Source organism: Scyliorhinus torazame, chromosome 5, assembly GCF_047496885.1.
Source record: "Scyliorhinus torazame isolate Kashiwa2021f chromosome 5, sScyTor2.1, whole genome shotgun sequence".
Taxonomy (NCBI): Eukaryota; Metazoa; Chordata; class Chondrichthyes; order Carcharhiniformes; family Scyliorhinidae; genus Scyliorhinus; species Scyliorhinus torazame.
Window position 1 is genome coordinate 177616300 of NC_092711.1, and position 17733 is coordinate 177634032.

The 17733-nt window shown below is 45.2% G+C and overlaps 1 protein-coding gene across 1 annotated transcript in view; it reads left to right on the plus strand.

The window, feature by feature from the left end:
- The window catches only part of LOC140418063 (uncharacterized), a gene marked incomplete at its 5' end in the record, with an annotated part of 28724 nt that extends 11518 nt beyond the window's left edge, over window positions 1-17206 (plus strand). The window contains 2 exons of the mRNA XM_072501490.1: window positions 807-1746; window positions 9764-17206. Coding sequence (XP_072357591.1) covers window positions 807-1746; window positions 9764-10810 — 1987 coding nt within the window. The remainder of the gene's footprint in view (window positions 1-806; window positions 1747-9763) is intronic.
- Between the last annotated feature and the right edge of the window lie 527 nt (window positions 17207-17733).

Here is a 17733-nt window from a genome sequence, read left to right on the forward strand (position 1 = left end):
TAAATAAAATTCTTCCTCAGGATCACCCAATCTCTAATCAGTAAATATACTTAGATAGAGAGTCTCTACTCTTGTACAGGTTGTAGTGAGTTTAGATTTGTTGATCAACATCAATCAGCACCTTCATAAGAATTGGGAGGGGAAGGAAGTGAATCTAGTCTGTATATTACACACATTTATCGTCCAGTAACAGAGACATATATCTGTCTGGCAGCCTCTGTGTCCAGGACAGGAAGCAGTGAGCATGGATCTGTCAATCAGCCTGATTCAGTGCCTTCAGGAGAATTGGGAGGATGAATATTAGATACTCTCCCTCCATTCTCAGTCTGCTGTGTGTGGAATGGAGATTTAGAGCATTTGAGGGAAAGAGAGAGAGCTAAAATTATTCGACAGAAACTAGAATTGTCTGTTCTGAATTTCTATCCTGTACTGACGATGATTTTTGTAAAATCTTTTTGCAGGAAGTTACGAGAGGAGTTTGAGGTGGATATCTCAAACTAAATATCACATCAAGAACTGACTGAGTCACTCAATTCTTGGGCACCGAAGATCATCGGCGTTTGAATCTAGAAGGAGAAATGTTTGTCTATTCTGTCTGCTTCAAGAGATTTTAAACATCGGTGTGTCTGGGAAAGCACTGAGACACACACACACACCCGTGTGAGACTGTTACAGAGCACTGACTGTGGAAACAGCTTTAACCAGTTACATGGTCTGAAAAAATACTACACCATTCATATCAGGGAGAGACTGTACATGTGTTCTGTGTGTGGACAAGGCTTCAACTGATCGTCCAACGTGGTGAGTCGCAAGATCACCCGAACCATGGAGAAACCATGGAAATGTGAGGACTGTGGGAAGGGATTCAAAGGCCCGTATGGGCTGGAATGGCATCAACGCAGTCACACTGGAGAGAAGCCGTTCACCTGCTCTGTATGTGGGAAGGGATTCAGAGCCCCACATGAGCTGGAAAGGCATCAACGCAGTCACACTGGAGAGAAGCCGTTCACCTGCTATCAGTGTGAAAAGGGATTCACTGACATTGGCAATCTGCGGAGACACGAACGAGTTCACACCGGGGAGAGGCCATTCATCTGCTCTGACTGTGGGAAGGAATTCACTCGGTTATCCCATCTGCAGAGACACCATCAAGTCCACACCGGGGCGAGGCCATTCACCTGCACTGTGTGTGGGAAGGAATTCACTCATTTACCCAACCTGCAGACACACCAGCGAGTTCACACCGGGAAGAGGCCATTCACCTGCACAGTGTGTGAAAAGGGATTCACTCAGTTAGTCCACCTGCAGTCACACCAGCGGGTTCACACCGGGGAGAGGCCATTCACCTGCACTGTGTGTGGAAAGGGTTTCAGTCAGTTACCCAACCTGCTGAGCCACAATGTCACTCACACCAATGAGAGACCCTTTAAATGCTCTGACTGTGGGAGTGGGTTTAAAAGCTCTCAGGTACTGATGGAACACCAGCGCATTCACACTGAGGAGAGACCGTTCAGCTGCTCTCACTGCACAAAGAGATTTCAAACATTATCCACATTGCGGAGACACCAGCGAGTTCACACTGGGGAGAGTCGATTCACCTGCTCTGATTGTGGGAAGAGATTTAGTGATTCATCTGCCCTGTTGACACACCAGCGAGTCCATACTGGAAAGAAGCCATTCACCTGCTCTCACTGTGGGGAGGGATTCACTCAGTCGTCCAACATGCTGAAACACCAAAGGGTTCACAAGTGATGACGGGTTGGATTCTGCTGTTATTCCTGCTGTTAATCACATCCAGGACTGAACCTGGAGTGGGTGGAGGGGTTTGCCTCCTCGCCAACTCCTGGTGCTCGGATGTGGCGACCCTGGCGAACTACTGCTCCCCGGACCTGGAGTACCCGACTGTGAAGTACCGTCCATACTACCTTCCACGGAATTCACTTCTGCCATCATCATGGGGGTCTACATCCCACCCCAGGCGGAAGTGAAGAAGGCGCTTGATGAATTGTAACCGCTATAAATAACAATGAAGCAGAATACCCAGAGGCCTCGTTCATCGTGGCCGGGGACTTCAACCAGGCCAACCTCAAGTGTACTGCCAAAATTCCACCAACACATCTCCTATCCCAACAGGGGCCCCAACATCCTTGACCACTGCTACACAAATATCATGGACGCCTGATGATCCATCCCCTAACTGCACTTCGGAAAATCGGACCACAAGACGGTGCTTCTTCTCCCGGCTGACAAGCAGAAACTTAAGCAAGAGAATCCGGTTAAGAAGGTCGAGGCAAAGGAAGAGCTCCTACACGACTGCTTGAAGTCAATGGACTGGTCCATATTTAAGAACTCAGCAGCTAACCTAAACGAGTATGCCAGCACCATCACAGACTTCATCAGCAAGTGTGTAGAAGATTTGTGTGTCAAAGAAGGTAGTACGTACATTACCCAACCAGAAACCATGGTTTAATCGGGAGATTCACTCCCGACTGAAGGCCACGTCTGAGGCATTCAAGGCAGGCAACCCTGACCTATACAAGAAATTTAGGTACGACCTCCGCAAAGCCAACAGGGTCTCCCAAGAGACAATACCAAACTAAGCGATGATGTGGACTCTCTCGTCGGTTGTGGCAAGGCCTAAACAACATAATGGGCTACAAAGTAAAGCCGAGTAGAATCTTCAGCAACAGCGCACTCCTTCCCGACAAACTCAATGCATGCTATGCTTGTTTCGAGCAGGAAACCAACAAACCGTTGTCAACTGCCCCAGCAGCCTTGGACACACCCATGCCCACGGTCACAGCCTCCAAAATCAGATCGACCTTCTTGAAAGTGAACCCTCGGAAAGCGACAGGTCCTGACGGGATCCATGGTCGTGCACCCAGATCCTGCGCTGACCAAGTGGCAGGTGTATTCGCGGACATCCTCATCCTGTCCCTACTCCGTTCTGAGGTTCCCATCTGCTTCAAGAAGACCATTATCATACTGGTGCCAAAGAAGAACCAGGCAACCTGCCTCAATGAATACCGTCCGGTGGCCTTGACATCGATCATTATGAATTGCTTCGAGATGTTGGACACATCAATTCCGTACTCCCAGCATTCCTTGATACACTGCAATTCGCATACCGCCACAACCGGTCCACAGCAGACACCATCTCACTGGCCCTATACTTGCCCCTGGAGCATCTCGGCAACAAGGACTCTTATGTCAGACACTTATTCATTGACTACAGTTTTGCCTTCAACACCATAATCCCAGCCAAGCTCATGTCCAAAATGTACTCAAATTTAGGACTTGGCTCCTCCCTCTTCAACTGGATCCTCGACTTCCTGGTACATAGACCACAATCAGTAAGGATAAACAACACCCTCCTCCACGATAGTCCTCAATACCGGGGCCCCACAAGGCTGCGTACTTAGCTCCCTACTATACTCGTTATACACACGACTGTGTGGCAAAATCTGCTCCCGCTCCATCTACAAGTTTGCTGATGGCACGACCGTAATGGGTCGGATATCAAACAACGATGAGTCAGAGTCCAGGAGGGAGATAGAGAACCTAGTGGCATGGTGTAATAACAACAATCTCTCCCTCAATGTCAGCAAAACTAAGGAGCTGGTCATTATCAGGAAGCAAAGTATCATACACACCCCTGTCTGCATCAAAGGTGCGGAGGTGGAGCTGGTTGACAGCTTCAAATTCCGAGGTGTGCACATCACCAACATTATGCCCTGGCCCACCCACATCGACGCTACGACTAAGAAACCTGTACTTCGTCATGAAACTAAGGAAATTCAGCATGTCCAATGCCTCATGTGTGGCACGGTAGCACAAGTGGTTAGCATTGTTGCTTCACAGCTCCAGGGTCCCAGGTTCGATTCCCGCCTTGGTTCACTGTCTGTGCGGTGTCAGCACGTTTCCCCTGTGTCTGCTTGGGTTTCCTCCAGGTGCTCTGGTTTCCTCCCACAAGTCCCTAAAGACGTGATTGGCCATTTGGATTCTCCCTCAGTGTACCCGAACAGGTGCCAGAGTGTGGCGACTAGGAGATTTACACAGTAACTTCATTGCAGTGTTAATGTAAGCCTACTTGTGACAACAATAAAGATCATTATTTTTGTGAGGGCTACAAAGAATCCAGCACGAATTGTAGAATAGAAAGAAATAATATTTATTTACAATTTTTTTTATATATATATATACGCAGCAGCAATACTCTCTTGTTGCTCACTCCTCTCCAGCTGGTTTCAGACTGGCCAGCTTTATTTGTGCAGGGACTCTGCTAATGATTTCTCCGCCCCCCTCATTGGGGAAGCTCATACTCCCTAAGGATTGTGGGATTGCTATTAGTCCCCAGCCAGTGGTAAGCAGGCAGGTTATAACAATTATCATTGACTTTTGCCAATCTCTACAGATGCGCCACAGAAAACATCTTATCTGGCTGCATCACAGCTTAGTATGGCAACAGCTCAGCCCAAGACTGTAAGAAACGACAGAGAGTTGTGAACACAGCCCAGTCCATCACATAAACCTGCGTCCCATCCATTGACTCTGTCTACACCTCCTGCTGCTTTGGGAAAGCGGGCAGCAAAATCAAAGACCCCTCCCACCAAGGTTATTCTCTCTTCCAATCTCTTCCATCAGGCAGGAGATACAAAAATCTGAGAACACGCACGAACAAATTCAAAAACAGATTTTTTTTCCCGCTGTTACCAGACTCCTGAATGACCCTCTTATGGACTGAACTGATCTCTCCACACACCTTCATCGACTGAATAGCACTACACTCCGGATGCTTCACCCAATGTCTATGTATTTATATTGTGTATTTATCATATATCCTATGTTTTTTCATGTACAGAATGATCTGTCTGTATTGCACGCAGAACAATACGTTTCACTGTACCTTGGTGCATGGAACAATAAATTAAATCAAATCAAACTTTGTTCATTCTGACACTTGGTGAAGTGGGAGGGTCGGAGGGTTTCTTTCTGCTGGACTGGCCGGTCTCACGACTTTGTTTCCAGTGGGCTGATGCTCTTTGAGCCTGGGAGAGCACATTTCCACTGGAATGATGCACAAAGGCTGAAGTACATTTACTTTATCCTGGATAGTAAATAGTGTTTTTCCCCCACGACAGGTGGATCTAAAAGTAACCAGATGGGTTTTTATAACTATCGACAATGCTTTCATGGTCATCGATGACTTTTAGGGCAGCGCAGTGGTTAACATTTCTGCCTCATGGCGCCGAGGTTCCAGGTTCGATCCCGGATCTGAGTCACCGTCCGTGTGGAGATTGCACGTTCTCCCCGTGTTTGCATGGGTTTCGCCCCCACAACCCAAAGATGTGCAGGCTGGGTGGATTGGCCACGCTAAATTGCCCCTTAATTGGTAAAAATTAATTATGTACTTTACATTTTTTTTATTTTTAAAATCGTGACTTTTAATTCCAGATTTTTTATTAACTTAAATTTCATCATCTGCCGAACCTGGATCCCTATTGCATTACCCTGGGTCTCTGGATTACTAATCTAGCTGTTGTTTTCCGAGATGTGTTTTGTGAGAGATAAAGTCACTATAGCCAATAAGTGTGAGCTGTTTTCGAGTTGTTTCCTTTAGATCCTGTACTTTGCCACTAACTTGCCGACAAAACAGCCTGGCCAGCTGTAACTGTACTGTGTATAAATTATGTTATTGTAACTACTCCTTGAGATGCTTCAGTTCGCTGAAGCATTCCCTGCATGTTTGTAATAAAGGTTCCCAAACTTTCACCAACTCTGGACTCCAAATGACATTTGTCCCACAACAACCTGGTGTTAGGAACAAGATCCACTGACGGCTCTGATTAAAGGAAAGTCTCCGTGGACAGTATTGTTTGCTTTATACCACCTGTGTTTAATTCAGTCTTACTGACCACTGGGACTGCCAAAGAACCTCAGCGATCTGTTTCTGGTCTGTTTCTTTGATCTCTATTCGATGTAATTTCAATAACTGGAACATTTCACACAGGGAATTGTCAGTTTTATACCAAGGATATGTTTGGGGGCAATGCTGAAGTCCCCGTGACCGAGAGGGTTTTGTTGCTGCCGACAAATGAGGAGATAAAGCCGTACGGGAGGCTGAACAGAAAGAGTTAGGCAGTTGAAGAGAGTTTGGCTTTTGTTCAGAGGTCCCAGATAGGGGTCAGCCAGCATCATGACATCGATGGATCTGCACAGAAAAGGTCCAACCGGATGCAACTTATCAGGCCCAAGGTGAGGTTAGTGGCTGAGGGATTTGAAAAACCCTTCGGAGACAAGAAGTCAGAGTGGACTCACCCACAGCAGGAAAGGTCATTTTGAAATTTCTTTGGTCCTTTTCACAACATTTTCTTGGGAATGTGAGTCAAGAAACATAAAAGCTGCAGTTGTGCTGGGGAATCCCTTCCCAAGGGCAGTGTTTCTGCAACGTCCTAAAAATGTGCCATATGTAGATGGAAGACTTTGGAAGTTAAATAAGTGTGTCTATGTTTTGAACGATGTTTCAGAGTGTATCGTACTTCTCAGATCAGTTTTGTTCAAGTCGGGTTGTCTCCACTTGAAGGCAGAAGCTGCCGTGCTTTATTGGTACCGTGGCAGGAAACTCTCGGGCATCTTTATGGCGCATGTTGATGACTGCCTATGTGGTGGTACTAGTGAGTTCCAAAACAATGTTACTGACAGGATCAGAACAACATTTAAGGTTTGGAGTCGGGCTTCTGAGATCTTTAACTACATTGGATTGGGAATCAGGCTGTGTGGGTCTGATTGACTAGGGGAAACCAGTCCTTTAATTGTGAACATTGGGAAAGAGACTATCCTTTTAGTCAGACAAATAAATGTGTCAAGCTGAGGGAGCAAAAGATGTCAATGTCTTTAAGAAAGAGATGATGTGGAGATGCCGGCGTTGGACTGGGGTGAGCACAGTACGATGCTTGGGTGACGTTCGGGGCTGTCTTGTGAATGCGACTGATGAATCTGGCATTAAGAAAGAGAGAGAGAGACCTGGGCCAAGCTTTGCAGAGTCTGCACTCTCCCTGGATTCACTTCCTTTCCCTTCAGTTGCTGCAAGTCACCAATTGAAGATGAGAATGAGAAAAGAAATGGAAAGGGTGAGAAAAGAAAGTGTTGTACTCCCAGATGTAGGAGACAGGAGGGAGCTTCAGTTTGTGTGAAGCTCAATCTCCATTCACACAAAACCTGCCGTCTGACTGGCTGGAAGCCAAGAGTCCTTCCGGTTCCCCCAAATGTTTCCATTGGTCAATACGTCAGCTGGAAGGTCAAGGGGTGGGCTCTGTACTGCACATGCGCAGCTTCCCTTCTCCCTTGGACATGAGCAGTCCCGGACCGGGGAGAATACCGAGCGGCTTCTCGCTCTGGCCGAAGCCGTCAGCCGGTTGCCTGGAAACCTTGTCTCGAGGATGTGTCGGGGGAGAGGGAACAATTAGCGGCGCCGAGCCTGCGCACTGGAACTAGGTGACGTCACCTCTGAGAAGCTGATTTCTATTGGCTGATTCAGGCAGGGCTCCATTGTGGCGACACAAAACGGAAGTTTGACTAAAATTTCTTCCTGTCTCCAACCTCTGTGAGTAAAACACTTTCTTTTCTCCCCCTTTCCATTTCTTTTCTCATTCTCACCTTCAATTGGTCACTTGCAGCAACTGAAGGGAAAGGAAGTGAATCCAGGGAGGGTGCAGACTCTGCAAAGCTTGGCCCAGGTCTCCCTCTCTCTCAAAACATCCTTTGTTCCCTCAGCTTGACACATTTATTTGTCTGGCTAAAAGGAAGGTCTCTTTCCCAATGTTCACAATTTAAGGCCTGGTTTTCCCAAGACATGGCTGACGTTTAAGGGAACAGTAAGTTGATATGTCTTATGTCCTTCCATGATACAGATTAGATATATTTGCAGTTCTGTAATAAATTACATTTAATATTATTTTTGGTTTTGTAACATAGTACTGTAGCTAGATTTATTGTCACATGATCTGAGGTATTGTGAAAAGTATTGTTCTCCGTACAGTGCAGACAGCTCATTCCATACATGAAAAACATAGATCATATGATAAATACACAATGTAAATACATAGACATTGTCTGAAGCATATGGATTGTAGTGCTGCACAGTGGAGAAGATTCGTGGAGAGATCAGTTCAGTTCATAAGAGGGTCATTCAGGTGTCTGGTAACAATGGGGAAGAAGCTGTTTTTGAATCTATAAGTGCGTGTTTTCAGACTTTTGTATCTTTTGCCCAATGGAAGAGGTTGGAAGAGAGAATGACCAGGGTGGTAAGGTTCTTTGATTATGCTGCCCACTTTCGCAAGGCTGCGGGAGTTGTAGACAGAGTCAATGGATGGGAGGCGTGTTCGCATGATGGACAGGGCTGTGTTCATGACTCTGTAGTTTCTTACGGTCTTGGGTGAGCAGTTACCATATCAGGCTGTGATGCAGCCAGATCAGATGCTTTCTGTGGTGCATCTGTAAAAATTGGTACGGGTCAGTGCGGACGTGACAAATTTCCTTAGTTTGCTGAGGATGTATAGGCACTGTTGTGCTTTCTTGGTTACAACGTCGTTGTGTGTCGACCAGGGCAGGCTGTTGGTCATGTGTACACCTCGGAAATTGAAGCTGTAAATCATCTCCACCTCCGCACCATTAATGCAGACAGGGGTGTGTATGACTTTTTGTTTTCTGAAGTCAATGACCAGCTCCTTAGTTTTGCTGACAGTGAGGGAGAGATCATTACACCATGCCACACGGTTCTCTATCTCCCTCCTTTACTCAGACTCATTGGTGTTTGATATCCGATCCACTACGGTCGTGTCATCAACAAACTTGTAGATTGAGTTGGAGCTGGATTTTGTGACATGTGTGTAAAATGAGTATAGTAGGAGGGTTAAGTACGCAGCCTTGCGGGGCCCCGGTATTGAGGACTAACATGGAGGAGGTGTTGTTGTTTATCCTTACTGATTGAGTCTATGGGTTAGGAAGTCAAGGATCCAGTTGCAGAGGGAGGAGCAAGTCCGAGGTTTTGGGGTTTTGAAATGAGCTTGGCTGAGATTATGGTGTTTAAGGCAGAACTGTAGTCAATCAATAGGAGTCTGACGTAGGAGTCCTTGTCGAGATGCTCCAGGGATGAGTGTAAGGCCAGGGAGATATTGTATGCTGTGGGTCAGTTGTGGCATTGTGCGAATTTCAGTGGATCAACATATGCTGGGAGTATGGATGTGTAGGTTAAGTGGATTGGCCATGCTAGATTGCCTTTAGTGTCCAAAAGGTTTGGTGAGGTTACGAGGGTGGGGTGGAGGTGTGGGCTTAAGTGGGGTGCTCTTTTCAAGGGCCATTGCAGGCTCGATGGGCCGAATGGCCTCCTTCCGCAATGTAAATTCTATGATTCTGTACTGACAGTGATGATTCCTTTTACAGGATAATACAAGAGGAGGAATTACAGGCGGAAATCTCAAAAATCACGTCTGAGACCTGTCAGATTCACTCGATTCGTTGGGGCCTGAATATTATCGGCCTTTGAATCTAGAAGGAGAAATGTTTGTCCGATCTATTAGCTTCAAAAGATTTTAAACATCAGTGTGACTGGAAAAGCACCGAGTCACACACGCCCGATGAGTGTTCCAGAGCACTGAATATGGAAAGAGCTTTAACCAGTTACACAGTCTGAAACAAACATTGCACCATTCACAGCAGGGAGAGACCGTACATGTGTTCTGTGTGTGAATAAGACTTTAACTGATTGTCTGACCTGGACAGACACGAGGAGACCCAAAGCATGGAGAAACCGTGGAAATGTGCGGACTGCGGGAAGGGATACAGAGCCCCTTCTCTGTTGGAGATTCATCGACGCATTCACACTGGGGAGAGTCCGTTCACCTGCTCTGTGTGTGGGAAGGGATTCAGTCGTGCATGCACCCTGCAGAGACACCAGCGGGTTCACACTGGGGAGAAGCCATTCACCTGCTCTCAGTGTGGGAACGGATTCAGACATTCATCCACCCTGCAGAAACATCAGCGAGTTCACACTGGGGAGAAGCCATTCACCTGCTTTCAGTGTGGGAAGAGATTCATTCAGTCATACACTCTACGAACACATGAACGAATTCACACTGGCGAGAGGCCATTCAACTGCTCTAAGTGTGGGAAGGGATTCTCTCAGTTATCGCACCTGCAGTCACACCAGCGAGTTCACACTGGGGAGAGGCATTTAACCTGCCGTCAGTGTGGGAAGGGATTCACTCAGTTATCCCACCTGCAGTTACACCAGAAAACTTGCCCTCGGGAGAAACCATTCATCTGCTCGCCGTGTGGGAAGGCATTCACTCAGTTATCCCACCTGCAGAGTCACCAGCGAGTTCACACTGGGGAGAGGCCGTTCACCTGCTCTCAGTGTGGGAAGGGATTCAGTGATTCATCTAACCTGCGGAAACATCAGCGAGTCCACACTGGAGAGAGACCATTCTCCTGCTCTCAGTGTGGGAAGGGATTCAGTGAATCATCTAACCTGCGGAAACATCAGCGAATTCACACTGGGGAGAGGCCATTCTCCTGCTCTCAGTGTGAGAAGGGATTCACTGTGTTATCCAAACTGAAGTCACACCAGCGAGTTCACACTGGGGAGAAGCCATTCACCTGCTCTCAGTGTGGGAAGGGATTTAGACAGTCATCCAACCTGCAGAGACATCAGCGAGTTCACACTGGGGAGAGGCCATTCACCTGCTCTCAGTGTGGGACAGGATTTTATGATTCATGGCGCCTGCTGAGACACCAACAATTTCACAAGTGATTATAGGGGTTGAATTCTGCTGTTATTGTTTCTGTTCTCAAATCCATTCAGGATTATATTTAATTGATTCTGTCAGTTGGTCAATGGGGTGGATCGGATGGTTTCTTTTTGCTGGACTGCTGGTCTCATGACTTTACCTCCAGTGGGCTGATGCTCTTTGAGCCTTGTTGCGAGTACGTGGTTTCAAATTTCACAAGGATCAAAGCATGAAAGGGTGTTTGGAAGTTAGAAGATGTTTCCTTCCCATTTCTGTTTGGAGCACCCCAATGCATGCCACGTTGCCATGAAGATGAGCTCTGGGGGTTATGTGGTTTTAAAAATTTATCTGAGTGTTTCTGAGAGAAGAAAACTGTTGAGGTATGAGGAGCAAGTCTGCATGGATTGGGAAATTAGAATATAAGGTATGATGATAGACCGGCAATCACTTGCTGTTAAGGAATTGTTACGTATTTATATAAAATATTCTTTTGAGAAACAAAAATCCAACAGGAAAGGTGATGCAACTGTGGCTACAAGAAAAGTTAACGATTCTATTAGATCAAAGGATGAACCTCATAAAGTGGCCAAATATTAGTAAGCCTGAGGATTGGGAACATGTTTTAGAATTCAGCAAAGGAGGACCAAGAAACTGATAAAGAACGAGAAAACAGAATATGAGAGCAAATGGGCAAGACAACATAAAAACCGACTGGAAAAGCTCCGATAGGAATGTGAAAAGGAAAGGATTAGCAAAGACCAATGTGGGTCCATTCCAGGCAGAGATAGGAGAGTTTAAAATGGGGAATAAGGAAATGGTAGAGAAACTAAACTATGCGTATCTGTCTTCACCGAGGAAGATACAGAAATTGTCCCACAAACACTAGGGAACCAAGGGACGAGTGACCACTAGAAACTGACCGAGAATAGTGTTATTGGAAAAAGTAGTTCTGGAGAAATTAATGTGGTTGAAAGTTAATAAACTGGGCTGGTTTAGTGGGCTAAACAGCTGACTTGAAATGCAATACCAGCAGCGCAGGCTCTATTCCCGTACCGGCCTCCCCGAATAGCCGCCGGAATGTGGCGACGAGGGGCTTTTCACAGTAACTTCATTGAAGCCTACTTGTGACAATAAGCGATTTATTATATTCCCAAAAGCTGATGCTCTACATCCCAGAGTGTTGAAAGAGGTGGCTGTAGAGACAGTGGATATATTGATGATCATCTTTCAAAATTCTCTAGATTCTGGAATGGTTCCTGCAGATTGGAAGGTGGTAAATGTAACCCCACTATTTAAGGGGGGAGAGAGAAAACAGGGAACCGCAGACCCATTAGACAATCTATTATAAAGGATGTGATAACATATGAATTAGGAGCAGGAGTAGGCCACTCGGCCCCTCGAGCCTGCTCCATCATTCAATAAATTCCCGGCTGATCTGATTGACACCTCAACTCCACACAGGTCCCTTAGAAAATAAATCTGGGAGCTAGTTATGGGAAACAAGGAATTGGCAGAGGATCTAAACAGATATTTTGCATCAGTCTTTACTGTGGAAGATATTGGAACATCCCACTAATACGAAAGAATGCAGGGCAGGAATTAAATCCCATCACTGGAGAAGCAGTCTGAGACGAAACTAATGGGGCTAAAGGCAGATAAATCCCCTGGACCTGATGGCTGCATCCTGAGATCCTAAAAGAATTAACTACAAAGAAAGTGGAAGCATTGATTGTAATGTTCCAAAAATCCTTGGATGTTGGAGAAGTTACTGGAGGTTTGGGAAACTGCCAATGTGACACCGCTAGTTAAAAAGGGAGTGAGGGAAAAAGTTGGAAACTATAGACCAATTACAATAACATTTATCACTGTAAAAATGTTGAAATCCATTAGTAAGGAAGGAATACCAACACTTTTGGAAAATCATAATAAAATCAAGCAGAGTCAGCATGGCTTCATTCAAAGAAAATTGTGTCTGATTAATTTAGCAGAATTCTTCGAGGACGCCGCAACTAAAGTGGAGAGAGGGGAACCAGTAGATGTGTTGTATTTGGATTTCTAGATGGTGTTCAACAAGGTACCTCATAATACATCAGGTCACAATATGGAGTTGGAGGTAGTATATTTACATGGATAGAGAATTGGCTAATGAACAGGAAACAGCGAGTGGGGAGAAGGGGTTCTTTTTCAGGTTGGTGACCTGTAACCAGTGGGGTTCCACAGGGATCAGTGCTGGAACCGCAACTGTGTACAATTTATATTAATGACATGGATGATGGATGCGAACGTACTGTAGCCAAATTTGCAGACGATACAAAAATAGATGGAAAGGCAAGTTGCGAGAGGGATACAGTTTGCAACGGAACATTGAGGGGTTACATAAGTGGGCAAAAAGTTAGAAATAATAATCGCTTATTGTCATAAGTAGGCTTCAATGAAGTTACTGTGAAAAGCCCCTAGTCGCCACATTCCAGCGCCTGTTCGGGGAGGCTGGTACGGGAATTGAACCCGCGCTGCTGCCTTGTTCTGCATTACAAGCCAGCTATTTAGCCCAGTGTGCTAAACCAGCTGGAGTATAATGTGAGAAATTGTGAAGTTCATTTCGGAAGGGAGAACAAAAGAACAGTATTATTTAATTGGAGAAAAACTGCAGAAAGCTGCAACACAAAGGGACTTGGGGGAACTTGTGCACGAAACACAGAAAGCTAGCAGACAGGTGCAGCAGGTAATCAGGAAGGCTAATGGAATGTTGGCCCTGATTCCAAGGGGGTTGGAGTATAAGAGTCGGGAAGTCTTGCTGCAGCTGCACAAGGTGCTGGTGAGGCCACATCTGGAGAACTGAGAGCAGTTTTGGTCCCTTTATTTAATAAAAGATGTTACTTCATTGGTGGTGGCTCAGAGAAGGTTCAGTAGGATGATCCCAGGTATGGAGGGATTGTCTTAGGAGCAAAGGTTAAACAGGTTGGGACTCTACTCATTGGAATTTGGAAGATTGAGAGGTGATCTCATTGAAACATCCAGGATTCTTCAGGGGCTTGACAGGGTAAATGCGGAGAGGATGGTTCCCTCGTGGGAGAATCTAGGCCCAGAGGGCATCGTCTCAGAATAAAGAGATGTCAATTTAAGATTAAGATGAGGAGGAATTTTGTCTCTTGAGGATTGAGAGTCTTTGGAACAGTGAGAGTTATGGGGACAGAGTCCTTGTGTATATTTAATGCTGAGGTAGATTCTTGATCAGTGAGGGAATCAACGATTATGGGGAAAGGGAAGGAAAGTGGACGCGAGAAATGTCAGATAGCTATGATCCAATTGAAAGTTGGAGCAGACTCGAAGGGCCAAATGGCCAACTGCTGTTCCTATTTCTTATTGTCTTATTTGGGTCTTATTCCTGCTGGACCCCCCCCCCCCCCTCTCCCCCCCCCTCCAGTAACCTTTCACCCCCTTGCTTGGCAAGAATCTATCCAGCTCTTCCTTTAAAATAGTCAAAGAATCTGTTGCCACTGCGCTTTGAGGAAGAGTTCTAAAGTCTCACAAACCTCTCCGAGAAAAAAAGCTCTCCTTTGCCTTAAATGGGAAACAGTGAGAAGTCTGACAACACCAGGTTAAAGTCCAATAGGTTTGTTTCGAATCACTAGCTTTCGGAGCACTGCTCCTTCCTCAGTTGGGGAAAGCTCTTTCTTTTAAAGTGACTCCAATTTCTAGATTCTCCCACAAGAGGAAATATCCTTTCCACATCCACCCTGTCAAGGCCCCTCAGGATCTTATACGGTTCAATCAAGTCTCCTAAACTCTATCGGACACAAGCCCAGCCTGTCCAATCATTCCTCATAAGACCAGCCTCCAATTCCAGGTATGAGTCCAGTAAACCTTCTCTGAACTGCTTCATTCCTTAAATGAGAGCGATACTGTACACAGTGCTCCAGATGTGGTCTCACCAATGTCCTGTATAACTGAAGCGTAACCTCCCTACTTTTGTATTCAATTCCCCTCACAATAAACAATAACATTCTATTAGCTTTCCTAATTACTTGCTGTACCTGTATACTCGCCTTTTGTGATTCATGCTCTTGGACACCCAGATCCCTCTGAGTCGCAGAGCTCTGCAATCTCTCACCATTTAGGTGATAAGCTTTTTTATTGTTCCTGCCAAAGTTGACAATTACACATTTTTCCACGTTATTCTCAATTTGCCAGATTTTGTCCCACTCATTTAACATGTACCTTTTTAACGTCCTTAAGTTCTCTTCACAATTTACTTTCCTACCTATCTTTGTATCATTGCAACATAGGACAGGAGTTGGCCATTCAGCCCATCGAGCCTGCTCCAACATTCAGTACGATCATGGCTGATCATCCACTTCAATGCCTTTTTCCCCACACTATCCCCATATCCCTTTGTGTTATTGGGATTTAGAAATCTGTCAGTCTCTGCTTTAAACACATTCAGTGACTGAGCTCCCACAGTCCTCTGGGGTAGAGAATTCCAAAGATTTACAACTTGTAGATTTCTATAGATCAAACCATTGCCCCGTTCTATCCCCGTATCCCTGTTGGTTTATTTCCCTCAAAAGCCCATCCAATTTCCTTTTGGAAACATTCCATCATCTCTGCTTCTACCCCCTCGTAGGAAGTGGGTTTCAGGTATTTCTCAAATACTGCTAAACTCTCGTTCAAGTCTAACATTTTCTTCAAATGTGAAAGAGAATCAGAGAGTACAGAAGGAGGCCATTAAGCCCACCATTCCCATGCTAACTCTTTAATTGAACAATCAATTTGGTCCCAGCGCCCGGCAAGTTTCTTTTCCCACAGAATCTGTCCAGTTCCCTTTTGAAAGTTACAGTAGAATTTACTTCCTGCACCTTTGTCAGGCAGTGAATCCCAAATCACAACAACTCGTTCTGTTTCAAATACTTTCACGATACGCTGTGTTTGGATTTTCACAGGGGATTTGCAATGGAAAGAAAGACATGGTTGTTGCACAAAATCAAGACTCAGTCTCTATTGATGATCTTTGTGAGTGGACCGAGTGTGATATATCTATGGTTGGGGACTAGTTCTAAAAATAAATTACATTTATTTGAGTGGCACAGTGGTTGGCCCTGTTGCCTCACAGCACCAGGGCCCTATGTTCGATTCTGGCCATGGTCACTGTGTGGAATTTGGATGCCCTCCTGTGTCTGTGTGGGTTTCCTCCGAGTGCTCTGGTTTCCTCCCACAGTCCTAATATGTATGGGTTAGGTGGATTGGCCCTGATAAATTGCCCCTCAGTGACCAGGGATGTGCAGGTTAGGTTATGGGGTTATGGATGAGTGGATATGGGTAGAGTGCTCTTTGGAAGAGTCGGTGCTGACTCATTCTGCACTCAAGGGATTCTGTATCTATTTTTATAACACCTTTCGATACCACAAAATCTCCTAAAGCTTTTTACAGCCTTTGAAGTACTTTTGAAGTATAGTCATTGTTGCAATGTCAGAAGTTCTGGGTATGCCTCATTAATAATATTTAGTTTTAAAAATCAGTCACTCGTCCATCTTGACTGTTATACGTAACAAGGTTAAGGAAGCCATGTTAAACTCTGAATCCTGACTGGAGCTTTATTTTAAAAATTAATTCTGGATAAACGAAACTGTTTCTAGAAACTGATGAATAAGGCAAAATTGTTTAAAGTAACAAATTGTTCCAGAATTTTGTAAAGCTACAGAAGATCATATCCTGCCAAAGTCTGGCTCAAGTCTAAGACTCATTATTCAATCCAATCAAAGTTAGTAAGAAAGAAAGTGATTGTCTTCCATAAAACAGTCTTTTTCAACCAGTGGATATTGTATTAACCAAATGTATTAATTAAAGATTACTGTATTAATTAGCTACCAGTCAGTAACAGATGGCTGAATAAGTAATGAGCCTTAAGTGAGTAAATAATCAATCAGTAAGTTACAGTAAGAGTCTGAGTTTTATTTGCTGTATTGTTGTGTATGTAAAGAATGTGCAATGAGGATAAATGTACTGGCGAGAGAGACCTTCAAGCTCTGATTAGCCTCAACATTTGAAACTGTATGAATAAGGGATTGTATAGAATGAGATAAAGGGATAGTATGAAACAGTTCTATTGTATTCCTGTCTGAGATAATGAGAGAAGGTGGAGTCAGTAATTGGGGATCCAATTAAATTAATCCAGTGACCAAATTGACCAATTGTCATGTTACAACAGGCCCAACTCTGATGTGAGGTAATGGTCACTTTGGGGATAAAAGTAGAGGTTCCGAAGGTCTTCCTTGCTGGCCAAGTACCGAAGATTCCCGAGGCCGAGTTCCAAGGAAATTACTGTCAAAGAAGGAACCAGAGAGGGTTACGCTTCTACAGATTGATCACCCACATGAAGTTGTAAAAATCAAAGTTTCTTTGAATAAACTTTTAAAATTTAATATCAAGAGAATTCTGTCTATGCTTTAATTGCCTTGTCTGAACCAAAGTGAATTTATTAAATGGTAAGTTGGGTGTGGCTGAAATCAATGAAGTTCCAGATAACAAGATCAGAAAACATAAATTTAAAAATGCATTTCTATCGAGTCTTTCACGGACTTCCGGTTGCGGCAGGGATGAGCTAGCCGCACTTTTCGGCGGCTCCAGCTCCGACGGAACTTCGGGCTCTTTTAAGAGCCCCAACGGGGACTTGGACGGCCGTAAAACCCGGTGCGAGGCGCGAGGGAAGGGAGCCCCCCCGAAAGACGGAGGGAAAAACCGGCGGCGGCGGCTGCAGCCCGAAGAATCTGCAGCCAGAAGGTCAGAGGGAGTGTAACAAAATGGCGGCGGAGAAACCACAGGTGACATGGGGGCCTGAGCAGGACGAGGTGGTGAGACGGTGCGTGGACCTGCTGAAGAAGGAGGTAATGACCCCGTTGTTACAGGCAATTGAGGGGCTTAAGGAGACTTTAAAGACCCAGGAGATGGA